At 42.0% G+C, this 16,721-nt stretch overlaps 1 protein-coding gene across 2 annotated transcripts; it reads left to right on the forward strand.

Annotated features, from left to right (window-relative positions):
* Nucleotides 1-956: 956 nt before the first annotated feature.
* lpin1b (lipin 1b) lies at nucleotides 957-15,740 on the forward strand. 2 transcript variants are annotated; one of them, XM_031726192.2, is made up of 20 exons: nucleotides 957-1,078; nucleotides 6,727-6,930; nucleotides 7,047-7,142; nucleotides 8,797-9,068; nucleotides 9,205-9,318; nucleotides 9,413-9,536; nucleotides 9,625-9,976; nucleotides 10,319-10,412; nucleotides 10,534-10,718; nucleotides 10,831-10,924; nucleotides 11,089-11,158; nucleotides 11,796-11,888; nucleotides 11,974-12,035; nucleotides 12,130-12,268; nucleotides 12,486-12,634; nucleotides 13,101-13,187; nucleotides 13,367-13,519; nucleotides 13,615-13,729; nucleotides 13,922-14,025; nucleotides 14,113-15,740. In XM_031726192.2, the coding sequence occupies exons 1-20, from the start codon at nucleotides 1,004-1,006 to the stop codon at nucleotides 14,285-14,287; spliced, it is 2,757 nt and encodes a 918-aa protein (XP_031582052.1). In that variant the 5' UTR covers nucleotides 957-1,003; the 3' UTR covers nucleotides 14,288-15,740. The 2 variants fall into 2 exon arrangements, with proteins under 2 accessions (XP_031582052.1, XP_031582053.1); XM_031726193.2 differs by lacking the exon at nucleotides 957-1,078 and adding an exon at nucleotides 4,198-4,753.
* The last annotated feature ends 981 nt before the right edge of the window (nucleotides 15,741-16,721 follow it).

Consider the following 16,721-nt stretch of genomic DNA (forward strand, 5'->3'; position numbering starts at 1 on the left):
ATACACCAAAACTGGATATAATATATATATATATGTATGTGGTTGATAACAACATGTCGTATATATAAATATTTGCGTACCACTAACTGTCATGTATGTACACAATAACTGAAAAGCTGCTGTTGTAATGATGTACGTGAAGGCAACATCCGGCGCTTGACTTCCACGTGTATTGAACACTAGAGGGCGGTGTAGTATAAAACTGGATCCTATGGTTGAACTCTGTTGGGCTATGAAATACACACCGATCAGCCATCAGCCAGCAAACATTAAAACTGGTGACATTTGAAATGAATACATTTCATCTCTTTAAAATTAAATGTGCTGCTGGGAATCCTTGGCATTCGTGTGAATGTCACTTTGACACATAACACCCACCAAACAGTGTTTTAGACTAAGGAACCCCCCCCATTCCCCACCCTTTAGACTAACAAAGGTCATCAGTTCAAACACACTATGTATAATAGTCTAATATTAATTACAGTAATCACTGGAAGAGTCACTGGGTACTTGGGAGTCTTGGATTTCACCCAATGCAACAGGTGGTCTTGTCTCAACGTGATGCAACAACACTATATTGTCAACAAAGGATCAACACCCACAACAGGTGGCACAGTCTGAACTAATGAGACATTTACATATTAAAAGGCACTGTCGGGCATGTCTTATTAGGTAGATCTCTGTGCCAGTGCAGCTTATTGTGTCATTCTTGTGTGATCATGTCTAAAATGCTATCAAACAATCCTAGCAGGTGTCCCCCTCATCAAATGCCTAAGAAGTCAGAGGGTCTGGTGCATGATGACCACTCCAGACCCAGCTCAGGTTTCCAACCAGGGGGCCTAGGTAAATTTAGTAAGACGCTGTTTACTTGCACTCAACAGTCAGACACTTGACATGCGCGAAGAGAGTAAGGATACAAGTTATTGAGCAGACCAGACTCATATCTACCGAGAGGTGGCAAAGACCAAACATCTGCCGCTGGGATTAAACACACTATGGAATCATGATATCAGCAGAGGATGGAGACGAGTTTGATGAGGCTGCTCAGAACTATGCCACTGACACCACCTGGAGCTGGGTAAAGTGATTTAAGAAAAAAAATCATCTGCATGTGTGGAAAAAAACACAAAAGCATGAATAACGCTTAAAGCAAGTTATACCCGTTTGTGTGTTAAAGCATTTGTGCAACGTGAACATGAATAAAGTAGTTACGACAACCTTTCAAAGTCATGCAGAAGGTTCTCTGAGGAGAAGCAGGGAGAGCGGGGTTGTATTTTTCCATAATCCACCAGTGTAAGACTAGACGTTACCACTGAAACTGAAGATGATGGGCTCAGACTCATTAGGTCAAGTAAAAGTTACAAGATACCCTATAGCAGTTGTTATCAACTATATTCACAAATGCATCCACAACACCGAAAGACAGCAGATGTTTTCTTATTTGTTTTCTGTATTTGCTTGAAATTTTACAGTTAACTTAAATTACTTTTTAAAAACAATCTGCAACCATAAGCCCTGGAAAAGCTCATTATTTTTCCTTTTAGTCTCTGAGTCAGAGTTTAGTCTTTTCAGCCTCTGTCTCATGATCCTCAGGCCAGAATAGCCTCAGCCAATCAGAAACCTATATTATTTTAACAACTGACTCAATTAAAATGACGTTTAACAAGAATTGCTAGTACCTGAGGCAAACTGTGTTGCGTAAGTCCAGTTTATGGTGGAGTCATTCATAAAAAATGACTGTCAAGCACCTTTCGTTGCATTTTTTGCATGTATTGAAGTGCATGACCAGATCCATGACATGACAAGCAAACATTTTACCTGTAAATCAGTAATTCATGAGTAAACGTGGTTAAATGTAGTACGTTGTCAGCAGATTGGACAGTGTGCTATAACACCCTTACATTGTAAGTATGTGATCACTGCTTAGGAAGGCAGTGAACTGACATCTCACAAGTCACCACTTCCTCCTCACAGGGTGTGAGAGCACAAAAGTAAAAATGATTTCCTCTTAGCAGGGCTGTCCTAAAAGAACAAGAACAGCTTACATGTTCACCAGTTGAGGTCTGTTACAACAGTGTAAATGCACCGAGTAGAAAATTTGAAGCTGATATTTTTCTTCAGCTGAGTAGGCAAGTGAGACTGTCACATGTCAGCAGGTTTCTTGTAGCCTGACACAGGTCACGTCTCTGACCATTCATGTTGAAAATTACACTGCTATCATGTGCTTTTTTAATGTGTACAACACTGGCTGAGTTTGCCTGGCAAAACAACGTGTTCTTAGAAACATGTCGGCAGCTGTGTGGCTCATGTATCCTCGGAGCGCCCAGTGACGCCAGCGTTTGTCACTGACATAATGTGTGGCCCGCCTGTTTACGTAGGCACTCTGGGATAGGCTTACCGATGGTACAGATATACATCGGTATGTGTAACATCAAGTGTTTAAAGGACAGGGTGTTTACTGCAGATATTCAAAATAGTTTATGTTAAAGAACATTGAAATTGTTTTGGCATTCAGTTTAACTTGCAAGCATAACATGTTTTACACTGATGAGTTGTTTTGACCACTTTTTTAGGTACACCTGCTTAAAAGGCTTGTTGCTTAAATGTAATCACATGGCAGCAACTCAGTCCATTTAGGCATGTAAACATGGTGAAGACCGCCCACCAAAGTTCAAACTAAGCATCTGATTTAAGTGCCAGACAGGCTGATCTGAGCATTTCAGAAACTGATGATCGACTGGGATTTTTCCATATAACCATTAGTAGGGTTTACAGAGAATGGTCTGGAAATGAACAAACATTAATTGAGGCCAGTTCTCTGGGTGAAAGTCTCCTATTGATGCCTCAGGTTTGAGGAGAATGGCCAGGTTGCTTTGAGCTGATAGGAAGGCAACTACAACTGTACTAATCACTCATTACAACCAAAGTGTGCAAAAGAGAATCTCTAAATGCTCAACACATCAAACCTTGATGGAGATGGGCTACAGCAGCAGAAGCCCACACCAGGTGCTAGTTCTGCAGCTAAGAACAGGAAACCGAGGCTACTGAACTGTGTTTAAACACTACAGCTATTGTTCCTGACTATGTCTAACACTTTAGGACCACAGTGTACCCATCTAGTGATGGCTGCTTCCAGCAGGATAATGCGACATGGCTCCAAGCTCAGATGATCTCAAACTGGTTTCTTCAACATGACAATGAGTTCACTGTACTCAAATAGTCTCCATAGCCACCAGATCTCAAGCCAACAGAGCACCTTTTGGATGTAGTGGAACGGGAGGTTCACGTCATGGATTTGCAGCAACTGTGTTTCTAGCACCTTGTTGAATCTGTGCCATGAAGAATTAAGGCAGCTGTGAAGGCAAAATGAGGTGCTAAGAATGAATAAAGTGGCCAGTGAGTAAAAATGACCATAGAGTGTAATAAAGTAAACTTAAGTTCTCCAAAAGGGAGATTAAAAGCATCCTGATCAAAAATTTGCATTGCTTCCATTTGAAATTTGCATTGAGGAAAAAATGACTAAGAGCGCCTCATATTTCCTGACACCAACCGTCTGAATTTGAAAAAGGATGGTTGCGAAAGTGCAAACCTTAAACAATAAATGCACATTTTAAGATGTGATGAAAACTACTAATGAAGACGCACACTCTTCCCCTTTCTGCCTCACAATCTGGAAAAACAATTAGATCGTGTTCACTCAGAGACACATTTTGCCAGACACACAGGCTGAGCTTGCTCTGGTTGCAGAAGAGCTGCACGTGAGGCTTTTGTAGCGTGTAACCCCGTCCAGTATTTGTCCTGGAGCATGAGGGGAGAAGGAGTCTGCTGTCAGGATTTTGGGCTCGAGACACAGAGATACAGACAGAGTGGTTTTGGCAGTAATGTAATTGCACCATTAATGAGAGTAGAGCCCTTTTTTATATAAGAAATGAAATTAGGTGGATTTACATCATGACTTCGTGTCCTTCTCGAGTATCTTAGTCTTTGCAAACTGAGTTGACTCAGTGTTTGCATCTTTCTACATTAAATACCCATTTTTGCTTACGTTTAGTAACCTAATCTCACTAACCACGAGCCGACCACATCCTCTTTGCACAGTCTCACTAGAGGGTCTCGCGCTGTAAGCAAACATGACATGTGCTACTAGGAAGAGCTGTGATTGGCTAGAAAGATCACCTCACAGCATCAGACCTGGCTGACAGACTGGTGACTTTAAACGCTTACGTAGCTTCCACTGCTTCCCGCTGTCAAAGATTTAAGTAAAGTGAGATGTCTTGCTGTAGATTTATTTTTTTGTTATCAGGGTTGCAAGTTTAATGCGACTGGATGTAAACGGTAACGAAAGAGCATAAAGTCACTCTGTAGGCACAGAAGAGCTCCGACAAAGTAAGATAGAGGGTAATTTTGTTGCCACTGTGGCAACTGAAGCGATTTTTTTCTTTCTTCTTGGCAACTCAACAGCTCGACGCTGATTGGCCAACTAACGGGTCGGGGTTTTTTTTGCAAGTGACGTTACTAGTGACAGGACTCCTGAGTGAGAGGAACAGACTCGCTTAGAGAGGGAGAGTCAACGCTTTAACTTAAACGGTAGCGTTTTTGCTCCATGCTCCCAGGAGCTGCATCCGGGCATCAGACATCACCTGTATCGAGGAACAGGAGGTCTTTTAAAATGTTTCGTTGTTTCGTTATTCCCGGTTGATGAAACGCTCGTCTCCCGTGTGTTGGTTAAAAGGCAGCCCCTCAGCTCGAACAGGTATGTTTTGGATTGTTTATGTATATTTGACTGCACCTGCCTCTGAGATGAAACCGATGATAAACTGGCTTTATTTACTCTGTAGATGTCTGTTATAACCACGCTGGACACTTGTCTGTCTTTTATCTGTCTTTACGCTCATTAAGCTATTTTCATTCATCACAAAAAATTCCCTTTTGCCCTTTTGTCAGGAGGTATATGAGTCAGCTGTTTACCATATCGATTAGATCTTATTACTCTTTTAGGTATTTGAACATGCGTTATGGAAGCTGATTTATCACATGCATTATCACGTGTCGGAGTTTTTTGTTTAAAAAAATTAAATAAAGGAATTTCCTTACATGTAGAAGGTTTTATTTTCTTACATAATCAGGAATAGTTTGCATCTTGTACTGCGTGTTTCTGTGTATTGATGTGGGACTGAACACATTGTCTGCTAAGCTGTTCAGCCAGACTCTTCCAAATGAACATACCACAGCTAAACACAAGTCGATGGATGGATGGATCCTTTATTGATCCCACTGGGGAAATTATTTGGTCACAGAGCAGGATGTGCCACAGGCATATACTGTGAGCCTTATACTACGAAAAAATTTGCACACAACGGTGATAAAAACAAACAAACAAACAAACAAATATAATAAAAATGAGATTAAGTTGAATAGTAAACAGTAATCGTACCAGAGAGTAGTGCTAATTACATTAATGAATAGCATCCACACTATAATTCTAAAAATTAATTAATTAATTAATACAGTTTAAGGTAAATAAGGATTATTTTCAACTGTGAATAATACTAAGCTACTCTAAAGGATAAAAATGTGGCGCTGAAAAAGTGCATAAAAGGTCTTCTTTAGATGGAGGAGTTGTATCCATTACAGCTCTTTTTCTGAAACCCAGCCCGAGTATTTTGCCAGTGTTCAGAGACACTGAGATGAAACAAAAAGAGGAACAAACACAAGACATCTATTTTTAGATTAGGCTGCACTGTACTGTGTAACAGTATTTTGCACTAAAAGTCCTCTGCTTGAAAGTCAACAGTGTCGTAACACAACGCCCCGGTGGAAAATTCAGTTAATAATTTAATACAGCAAAGGTAATTTAGAAGAGATCTTTTATAAGATTTAACAGTCAGTGTCTCTGTTCTTCAGACAGGGCCTCGTCTCTTGTTCACATGTCCTCAAGGGGTATGATATGTTGGCATTTTTCCAACATATTTAAGCCCATCTTTCCCTGGATCACCACCTCCAGCACTCTCATCCTGTCTGTTACAAGAAGCTATACAAATCATAATAGTAGTCAGTCTTTACCCTCTGTAGCCTGCTTATGCCAAATATAAGATGCTAAATATGTTCCAATTTTCACCATCGCGGGGCTAGAAATGGAAGCTGAACTATTTATAAAATGTTTCTATTTACGTTTGTTTTTGTTTTTTCTGCTGGTGTTGAAAGGTTGTTTGACTCAAATGGGCTTAAAAAAATACATAAGGGGGTGGATGGGGGTTTTATGCATTGAATTCATGCTATATTTACTGTATTACATTACATACACTTGACTTGACAGTCTGGTCTAACTTAGTCTGTTCTTTGACCTTTTGATGTCTGAATGGAAAACAGTTGTAAGGCTTTACAGACTTACAGTATGAGGCCCGAGGGGGTGTAAGAGGACAGTAAGAGAGACAGTAAGGTCAAAGTGGTAACAGGTTCTTTGTACAGTTTGTAATTACAGATCAGGAAATAGCTTCAACTCCTTCTTTATCCTTTATCCATACAGAAAGCTTATTTTACTTCAGAGTGTTGGAATAGCCCACCCTATTTCCAGCGGGGGGACAGTTATGTCACCAGTGCTTTGATTGACGGGCTGAAGATTGCTACGGCAGATACCCACTCATAAGCGCGTCCACTTTTGAAAGTTGACAGAGTTCAGAAAGAGGTGACTTATGCAACTCATTTTAATCCATTCGCTTGCCCCAGACCCGTCAAACCATGAACTTTGTGGGTCAGTTGGCGGGCCAGGTTTTTGTCCAGGTCAAAGAGCTGTACCGAGGCCTCAATCCCGCCACCCTCTCTGGCTGCATCGACGTCATTGTTGTGAGACAACCCGATGGCTCCCTGCAGTGCTCGCCATTCCACGTGCGCTTCGGCAAGCTGGGGGTCCTACGGTCCCGAGAGAAAGTGGTGAGAAGATAAAAAAACAACAACCACAACAACAACAAGGGCATCTTTAGAGGAAAAGTTTAATGTTCTAGTTTGTTCAGCTCTCACCCTCTCTTGTCTCACCCCTCTGCTTTTAGGTGGACATGGAAATCAACGGAGAACCGGTAGATCTCCACATGAAGCTCGGGGAGAACGGCGAGGCGTTTTTTGTGCAAGAAACAGAAAACGATCAGGTAACGATCGTGAGCGTTTCCGCGTAGCATAATGCTGTCTGCATGTAGTGATATTTTGATTAACTAATTTGGCCAAATCATCTCAACTCATGTGTAATAACTGCTTAAATGAACAGGTGAGAAAATGACACAGCAGTGAAGAACTTTATATAAAAAACCCTAAAAGACTGTTATACTTGTAGCTATTTAAAAGGCAGTACGTTTCCACCTTTATGTGGCCTCCTTGATTAAAATAAAACCAAGATTCAAATGATAACACTTTATTTACACCCTGCGCTCACACACTCCCCATTTGCAACTGAAAAGCGTTATCCAAACTTTCTTTTTCCTACTCGGAGTGATAGTAGTTTGAACAAAGTCGCACTGTGTGCAGAGTTGGCACAGCACCCAGGAATTTCTCCACTTTCCTTTTTTTAAAAACAGACTGCCTTTGTTTATCAGCGAGCAAGAGCCGAGAACGCAGAATTTACTGACCCAGGCTTTAAGACCTGGAAGTATGTCAAACACTGGGAGCATGAGGATAAATCTGGAAACAGGAGAAATATGCTTCTGGAAATTTAAATGTTTGAGGTATTGCAGTATTTGTGAAACTGGCTTAAGTATTAGAGAAATTCTCAGAGCTTGGCGAGTTAAATATTTGTCAGAATTCCTCCAGTCTGACCTACATTTCTACTTTTTATGTTTACGAAACTTCATGGAAAGCCGTTTTTCCTCAGTTTTTTGGAAAGTCAGTGTTTAATTTGGTTTTGGTTTTGCGAGGTTCAGTTGCAGCCTGAAAGAGCCCGGTTGCATGTACTCTCATTTTCTTTCTCTTTCTCTTTCTTTTTGGCTTTGTATGCATACGAGGATGCATGCAGAAAAAGACAAAAACAAGCACTAAAGTACTGAAGCTTGGGGCTGGCTGTAACGAGGGAAGTGTCTGATTTATTTTCCCCAGGGTGGTGTCAGATTCTCAGGCTTGAACGAGCAACTAGGGGAGGAGCGTTGTTTCTCTGAACCCATTTTCTTGGCTCAGGGAAGCAAAACGTGAGGCATTGTTGTCAGACCACAAATCATGGTGTTATACGTCAGTTTGTCTTCGCTTTCTGTTTTTCCCCTAAGTCTGCACACACATATTTATGTTCCCCTGGATGGACAGCAGGAGACCTCCTGGAAAACTCTTTTCTTTTCCTAGAAGGAGGGATCATAAAAGTGACTCTAAACTTCACAGAACTGAGAAACAGAGTCTGCTTCTGCTTTGGCAAACCCTTTCCTCTGTGGAGGTTTTTGCAGTTTGGCAGTTAATTGCAAACCTATGTCTCAGACCAAAGTCATGCAATACACTATGGAGTGGGGGGTTTATTGCAAACATTATAATCTACTTTTATGCAGAGTGTTGTCATCTTTTTGTTTCTCAATGGATGACATAGCTTCATGTCAAAGCGGGAGATAATAGCTGTGCAGGTTGCACAACCACATGTTGTTCTGCATTACAAAAACCAAAGTGTGAACAGTGGGGGAGTCAGCAAACACTCCTACAGCACCCAATTTCAGTGCAGACCTAAAGCTTCGACAGTAAATCCAAACAGATTTCCTCATGTGGATAGCTTTTGGTGTAACGTTCAGGCTCTTTGTCTGCTCGGCTTTGTTTCACTCCTGTTTTCTGTCTTAACAGGAAGTGGTTCCCTCCTACCTGGCCACCTCTCCTATCCTATCAGATGGACCCGTTTTGATGGGGAAGACCTCCGGGACACCCATACAGAATCTGTGCTCCGTGGCAAGCAATGGCGAGAACAGTAGCGTGATGATGAAGAAAAGGAGGAAGAGGAGGAGGAAGGCTCGGGCGGACAACCTGAGGAGAGAGGAAAGTGGAGACTACTCTGCGGACGAAGACATGTTCCCCATAGACATCAGTTCGGATGAAGCGGCAGAAATGGAGAGCAACAGGTAAGAGCTGGGGGTGAGGAGTGAAGGGAAATGGTGAAGGACTAATCGAATACGCATGCAGAGGATGAGGATGATCACCTGACAGTGTAAGAGAGAGTAAAGTAAACCCTGACTAACTCGTCTTTGTGTACTGCAGGTCTTCATCTCGGGATGTCTCTAGAGAGGAGAACACAGTTGGTTCAACCAACAGTTCTTTCAAACAGGCTGGCATGTACACTCGTTCAGATGGGGAGTGGAGTCCCATTCAGAGGTGCTCAGCTCACACAAAATTCTTTCACACCTACAGTAAATGCTATAAATGCATGAAATAAATGTGGAAATGCTATAATCTCTTTCTCCTTTAGTCCTGGAAACTCTCGCCCCACATCTCCCAAGAGTGATTCTGAGCTAATTGGCAAACCGTCAAACGCAGACAATCAGAATCCAGAAATGCACTGGGCGTGGGGAGAGCTGCCTCAGGCTGCCATGGTAGGAAAGCCTTAATCTTGATACCCTAATCTGCAGTGTTGTTATTTCTTCAGCTCATATCATCATCTTCTATTCTCTACTTTTGTAGCCATCTGTCCTTCCACTGAAGTCCAGCCCTCCACCAGTTTGCCCCGTATCCATCCCGGTGTCTGAAAGCACGCACTTCCGTGTGATTACGCCTGAGGTGTCTTCGGAACAGTGCGGACCGTGCTCGGAAATACCAGCACTGCGACTGCTGATGCCGACAGAGACGATGCACGCAGAGGAAATGGTCGTCGCAGTTGGTCCGGATGCAGAATCCATTGGGATGGAGTCTCAAACAGCAACTTCGGAGATGCAAGTTACAACAGCGGGAGGCGTGGCAGCTCGTATGGTGGCCGACATGGAGGACACGTCACCTCGTCCACAAGGCAAAGCAGACTCTCCGTCAAAGAAAAAAGGTAAACCTTAAAAAGGTTTCCCCACGTATTATTTAATGCACTGTGTTACGTCGAGAAGCTGCAGCTTCAAACTGCAAATTGCTCAAACTCAACCAGTGGCTCTCCTTAGTATATTAATAAGATGGATTTACAGCCAAAAATGTGTCTAAATCGCTGCATATGATTGCAAAAATAAACAGGGGCCAGGTGAAAGGATCTGGTACTACAGGGAAGCATACAGCCTCATAATAATCCATCCATAGATCCTCTCACAGAGATCAAGCTGGCAAATGATTTGCTTCTGGATAAATCAATCAGGGGGGAAAAATCTAAGAGGCTGAAAATCAATTTGCTCTTTTGCAGATAAAAGGAGTCGCCATCTTGGTTCTGATGGAATTTATCTGGACGACATCACTGAGCTTGAACCGGAAGTGGCAGCCCTTTATTTTCCTAAGAGGTATTTGGACATCACACACGCTTTCATGTTAAGAAAAGTTTCATACAGTTGTATTTCTGAACTGTGTAGAATGATTGACGAGATTCTTATCAAAAGTATCTCCTCTTTTTTTTTTTTGCAGTGACATCGGCGCAACAGTGAGGAGCATCTCAGATCCGGGCCTCCACAGCACCAGTCAGTCTCCTCAGTCTGTAAGCTCTGGAGGAGACAGTGGAGTAGACAGTTACTGCGATCACATGTCTGACCTGCCATCAATTGCCATCTCTTTGTGTGGGGGGCTCAATGACAACAGGGAGATCACTAAAGGTAAACAATCATGTGACATGACATGACTCCAAGATGCACTTCCAAGACACTGTTTAGTAAGCATGGGGAATAAGTAACGTGTGGGTTTTTTTCTTCTCCCTTCCTTTTATAGAGCAATTTTATAAGAAAACCGTGTCCTATCAGCAGTTCACAGACAACCCCTCTATCATCGACGACCCCAACTTAGTGGTGAAAATTGGCTCAAAGTAAGACATTCGAGTGTACTGAATGGATTCATGTGTCACACACTGCGGGCAAAAACAGCAGCGTTAGCGCAACTCTATGGCCTAATGAGCCGAAATTGGCTGAAAAACGTGTGTTTTGTTGCATTTATGGAAGGGCTAAAAATACATTTTGTTATCTCCCACAGGTACTATAATTGGAACACTGCAGCTCCGCTTGTGCTGGCTATGCAAGCCTTTCAGAAGCCTCTGCCAAAGGTAAGAGCTGATTGCAGATGCTGCACAGATACTTAGGACTCAGTAAGTTGGGTTGGATTACATGAGAAGTATTCCCCCTTCTGACTGAACCCGGTACTGCACCAATTTATATAACATAAGGCCTAATGTGGAGTCTGTGGACCTCAAACCTCACTGTGTTCAGTTTTTGCAGCTGCAGACAAAATTTACGTTGTGTGACAAACATCTTCCAAACTTTTGCTCTCAAGCTAAACGTTGTCTTCCCCTTTGTTCTCTCCACATCTTATTTTATTACTCCCTCCATCCATCCGTTAGTCCTCTTGCCCTAGTTACATTCACTCAACCTTACAGTTCCTCCTTTGCTGTCTGACCAGTGTTCTGGGCTACAGCTCTGTATGTTTATTTTTTGTTTTAAACACCCCTCCCCCCTTTACTATCTCTACACTAGCTTTCACTCTTATTCTGTTGGTGTATTTTCCCCCGCTTCGGCCTCAGGCACATTCTTGGTTTTGCCTCACTGTTTGTTGATTTACGGTATAGTTTGTATTTATTTTTTAAGTGTGTCTTTATGGCTTTGTGTTGTGGTTGTTTGGTGCATGTGTGCATCCATGTGTGTGTGTGTGTGTGTGTGTGTGTGTGTGTGTGTGGTCTGCTTCAGGCTGCAGTGGAGAACATTATGAAGGAGAAGATGCCCAAGAAAGGAGGAAGGTGGTGGTTCTCCTGGAGAAGCAGAAACAGCAGTGCCAAATCGGTAATTTAAAGCGGTGGCTATGTTAATTGTGAACAAGTTACACGCCAGATAAACACCAACCTGGCACTGTTTTTATTACCTATAGGATTCAGCCTCTGAGCGTGGGGCCTGTTGTACTGCTGAGCAGGTTGGGAATATGACAAGCAGGTAAGAAAGCATTCCTGGCTCAAAATTGTCCTTGCTCACTTACAGAGGTTTATATTGAAGCATTTAAATGCCCTGTTCACCTCTCTGATGACAGACTGAAAGAAGAGTCATCCTCTAGTGATGAGGACCACCGGGAAGCCAAGCAGAACTCTTCCCCCATACAGACAGAGCCGGTACTCACAACGGGAGGCGTGTCTTATAAGAAAACTCTCCGACTCACATCAGAGCAGCTGGTGAGCACACAAGTTAAAGCACAAGTTTGGATATGATAGAGAGATAGATAGCTCAAACATTAAAAAAGAAGCACAAAAGAATGAGTTACCACCTTGAGCAAGATGGCAGCAGTAAAGATCCACCTGACAAGCCCAGATGGTGCAGCTATAACAAAATTCTCTTCCTTTCTGAGTGGTTTTTAATGGATTTTCACCCCCTTTTTTCAAAATTTCCCAGCTGTCTCTTCAGTTGCAAGACGGGCCTAACGATGTCGTGTTTAGCGTCACCACTCAGTACCAGGGAACCTGTCGCTGTCAAGGCACCATCTACCTCTGGAACTGGGATGACAAGATAATTATCTCCGACATAGATGGAACCATTACCAGGTGCGTGTGTCTTGTTTTTGTTTGTTTTGTTTGTTCTTTTACTGCATAATGAACCTTAGTTTGGAGTGCAAAACTACTAGATGTGGCTCCAGTATTAGGTTCATCTGCATGCTGTACAACTCTGTGTACAGCAGGGTTCAGTATGATGAATAAACTCTTCACAGCTGTACCACCTGTAACATTTATTCACTGCTGTGATTATGAGGCAATTTGTCATTCCGATCCGAAGATTAAATATGCAGCTTCTTGCAAAGGTAACATTTAATAGAGCGCGAGCAGGTACTTTTTCAGTTAATGTAACATTTAATCCTCTCTCAGCCTAAACAGAGGATGCTTTTATATATTGCAACAATGAGAAATATTACAAAGGGTTTTAAATCTGGATGACTTTGACATAAAACATAAGATTTTTACACAAGTGCAAGAAAATGCATTTTTTATAACGCTTGCTTGTATTTGTCTCCAGGTCAGACACATTAGGTCATATCCTGCCCACACTCGGGAAAGACTGGACACACCAGGGGATTGCTCAGCTGTACCACAAAGTCAGCCAGTAAGAACTACTTTATTAACAGTCTACTCTCAGTTTTGAAGTAAAGCATAAAGGAGGTTTCATAGAAAAAAAATACAGCTCTTAAAGACATGATTTACAAAGTTAAAGAAATTATTTAGTAGCTTCAACTCTCTGTTGAAAGAAGTTGGTTAATATTAATCTCTTCCTCTCCACATCAGAAATGGCTACAAGTTCCTGTACTGCTCAGCCCGAGCGATCGGCATGGCCGACATGACTAGAGGTTACCTCAACTGGGTCAACGAGAGAGGCACTATGCTTCCTATAGGCCCCGTCCTCTTGAGCCCGAGCAGCCTCTTTTCAGCCCTGCACAGGTATTTCAAATCACAAACATGCATCTGTTTTTCTATATTAGCACATGAGAGGATGCAGGTGGAACTCACCGTGCAGTGCTGATTGTGTTTCACAGGGAGGTGATAGAGAAGAAGCCAGAGAAGTTCAAGGTGGAGTGTCTCACTGATATCAAGAACCTCTTCTACCCCAACAAGCAGCCGTTCTACGCAGCATTCGGCAACAGACCGACGGTAACTCACACGCAGATCTGCAGAGCTTACAGACAGTTATATTTGCTTATAGTTTAGTCTATTTCTCCCCATAAAAGTGAGTTTGGATGTTCACTGAGGGTAAATTGAAGCTTTTTAGGTATTTTTTCCACTGTTTAAGTCTAATATCCAGTATATCTAACATTAAAAATGCCCCTGTTCTTGTCTTTGTAGGATGTATACTCATACAAAGAAGTTGGGGTGTCACTAAACAGGATTTTTACAGTGAACCCCAAAGGGGAGCTGGTGCAGGAGCATGCCAAGACCAACATCTCATCGTAAGTCCTTCACCCACGTCCCACTGGGTTGCTCTCATGGCTCTTATAGCAACACTGCATCATCTCGCTCTCCTCTCTTCTCTTCAGCTACGTACGTCTGTGCGAGGTCGTTGACCACGTGTTTCCGCTGAAGGCCCGAGCATCCTCGTCTGACTTCCCCTGCTCGGACACCTACAGCCACTTCACCTACTGGAGGGAGCAGTTCCCTCTGGTGGACAATCAGGAAACTACACCTCAACAGACCGCCAGCTCCGGCAGCTGACCGACTACCTCTGGCCTTCGGAGCAAGGACTGAATGATGGTGTGTTTGAGATGTAGCAGAGGGTTGGAGAATGATGTGTGCGAGTGTATAATTGTTGAGTTTTTGCTTTTTTTTTCAACAGAAGATGGAGCACTTTATAAGTGGACAGCGGAGAGTAAAACTAGTAAACGAGTAAAGCAATCTGCTGTGAATAGTCTTAATGCACAAGATGGATATAAGCGCACTTTTATTAAAAGATGGACTTTGGGGTCATCTGACTAAAAGTATGTATGTGTAGTGAGGAATAAAATAATAGTATTTTATTCAGGCAGCTTAGTATGGATACTATTTTAAAGGGAGTGTTGACAATATAACAGTAGCTAGACTTCAAACTATGACCTAGACAGTTCTTTAACACACACTATAGCCTAACTATGGCCTCTGTCTATCATAATGAGAGAGCAGGTTACTTAAACTTGTGCCAAATAGTCAACGTGGAATTTATTTTCTTACTGTGATCATCTGCTCTGCAGGGCCAGAAATGGCGTAAACATTTCCACGTAAATACATGGTTTAAATTAAAACAGTATAGTTAAACCAGTGTCTTCAGTTGAATTCTACATTTGGCGTTATTTCTGTGTTTATTTATATATTTATTTAACCAATGCCATTTTTGGTCCTCTTTAGTTTACACACAGCCCTCAGTCAGCATGGAAGTGCAGCTCTCCACATGCATTTGTACTATGTAGCAACACATATGTGAGGCGACCGAGCCAGTGAGTGTCAGGACAGAAAAGCACAACACTTTAAATCATCGTCTTCCTCTATAATTCAAGATTGTCGTTATCTGCAAAAGGGATTGGTGAAATATTTGTTTTTCTATTCAGAGTCTGCATGTGTTGTGGTGAGAATGTGATTTCAGTTTGTGAGGCCTTTCTGTTATAGTTCATCTAGTCTACATTACTGTATAAGATGCAGACTGTGTAAGATGTAGCGTACACTTCTGCTACTGCTAGCAGCTAAGAGAGGTCATAGTATTTTAAGAAAAAAAGGATCTTTATATCATATAAATCCATGGATAATGCGGTCATATGAATATGTAAACAGGGACTGAGTCACTTAACAAATAAAATTGGCAGAGTATTATCAGCCTGTAGTATAGTTTCTAAGAGATGGTGTGTGTGTGTACATAATGCTTTAACAATGCTATTATTCTTTCAATGAAAGAGCTAAAGTAGCGTGAAATTGTTTTTATTTTTGCCTTAGCTGTGAACGTGATCTGCATTTTGCTCTTTTTTGAACAGTTGCTTGTTAAACTGGTGCAGTCGGACTCATTGATGACACTTGGGTAAACAGTTTATGTGTGAATAGAAACAATAAAGACTCCTCTGCTTGCCTAACTCATGAGATGATCATTGTTCGGCAACAAAAAATACATAAATAAAATGAAGATTTACAAAAATTCTCACCTTCATTTTTGTGGTTGTTCTTCATTTTGAGACTGCTCACTGCTGAAGAAGCCGATGCCAATTGCTCTTGACTGGTGAAGCATGTTTGAGTCTGTAGCTCGAGACTGAGTGGACAGAGGGATGGAGGCCAGGGCGAAGGTTAACCAAAAGGGCTTCAGTAGTAGTACTAGTAGTTCTACATGATTTGCTTGTAGGGTCACCTTTAGCAGCAATAACTTTAACTCATTGTTTTCTGCATGACTTTATCAGTCTCTTACAACCCTGTGGAAGAATTTTGCCCCACTCTGTACGCCACCACTGTACAATGTTGCTTCATTTCATTGAGGTTTGTGGGCATTTATTTATGCACATCTCTCTTAAGGTCCCGCCAAAGTATATCAATTTTACGATCTTGACTTTGACGTGGATGCTGATAGATTTGCTGAAAGGCTTGGGATCATGGTCCTAATGAATTACTCAGTTTTGACCATGCTTTAGCTGTTGGACAGAAGGTCTAACATTTGCCTTCAGAAGACATTGGTACACAGAGGAGTTCATGATCAACTCAAAGACTGCAAGGTGCCCAAATCATGACCCGCCCACCACCGTGCTTGCCAGTTTGCGCAGATATTGCACAACAAATGTGGGGCTGTGCATTACCATCTCCACTTTGCTCTCATCTGTCCAAAAGGACATCGTTACATTGTTCTAGTACATTTAACATTGTAACTGAAGCCGGTACACCTGGAACTCTTGGGGTTTTTGCAGTTTCTCTGAGTGTTGCCTTTTAGGGTGAATTTGATGGGAAGTGCACTTCTGGGAAGATTGACAACTGTCGTGAATGTTTTCCACACCTGAATAATCTTAAGCACATCTGAATGCTCCAAACCAGCAAAACTGAAAAACAAAACAAAACAAAAAACGATCATTTAATCAGTCCATGTGGACTGCACGCTCAGTTAATGTTTAATTCCTGGTTATGTTTCCTCCAAAAATATTCAGACATT

This window comes from Oreochromis aureus, linkage group 15, assembly GCF_013358895.1.
Source record: "Oreochromis aureus strain Israel breed Guangdong linkage group 15, ZZ_aureus, whole genome shotgun sequence".
Classification (NCBI taxonomy): Eukaryota; Metazoa; Chordata; class Actinopteri; order Cichliformes; family Cichlidae; genus Oreochromis; species Oreochromis aureus.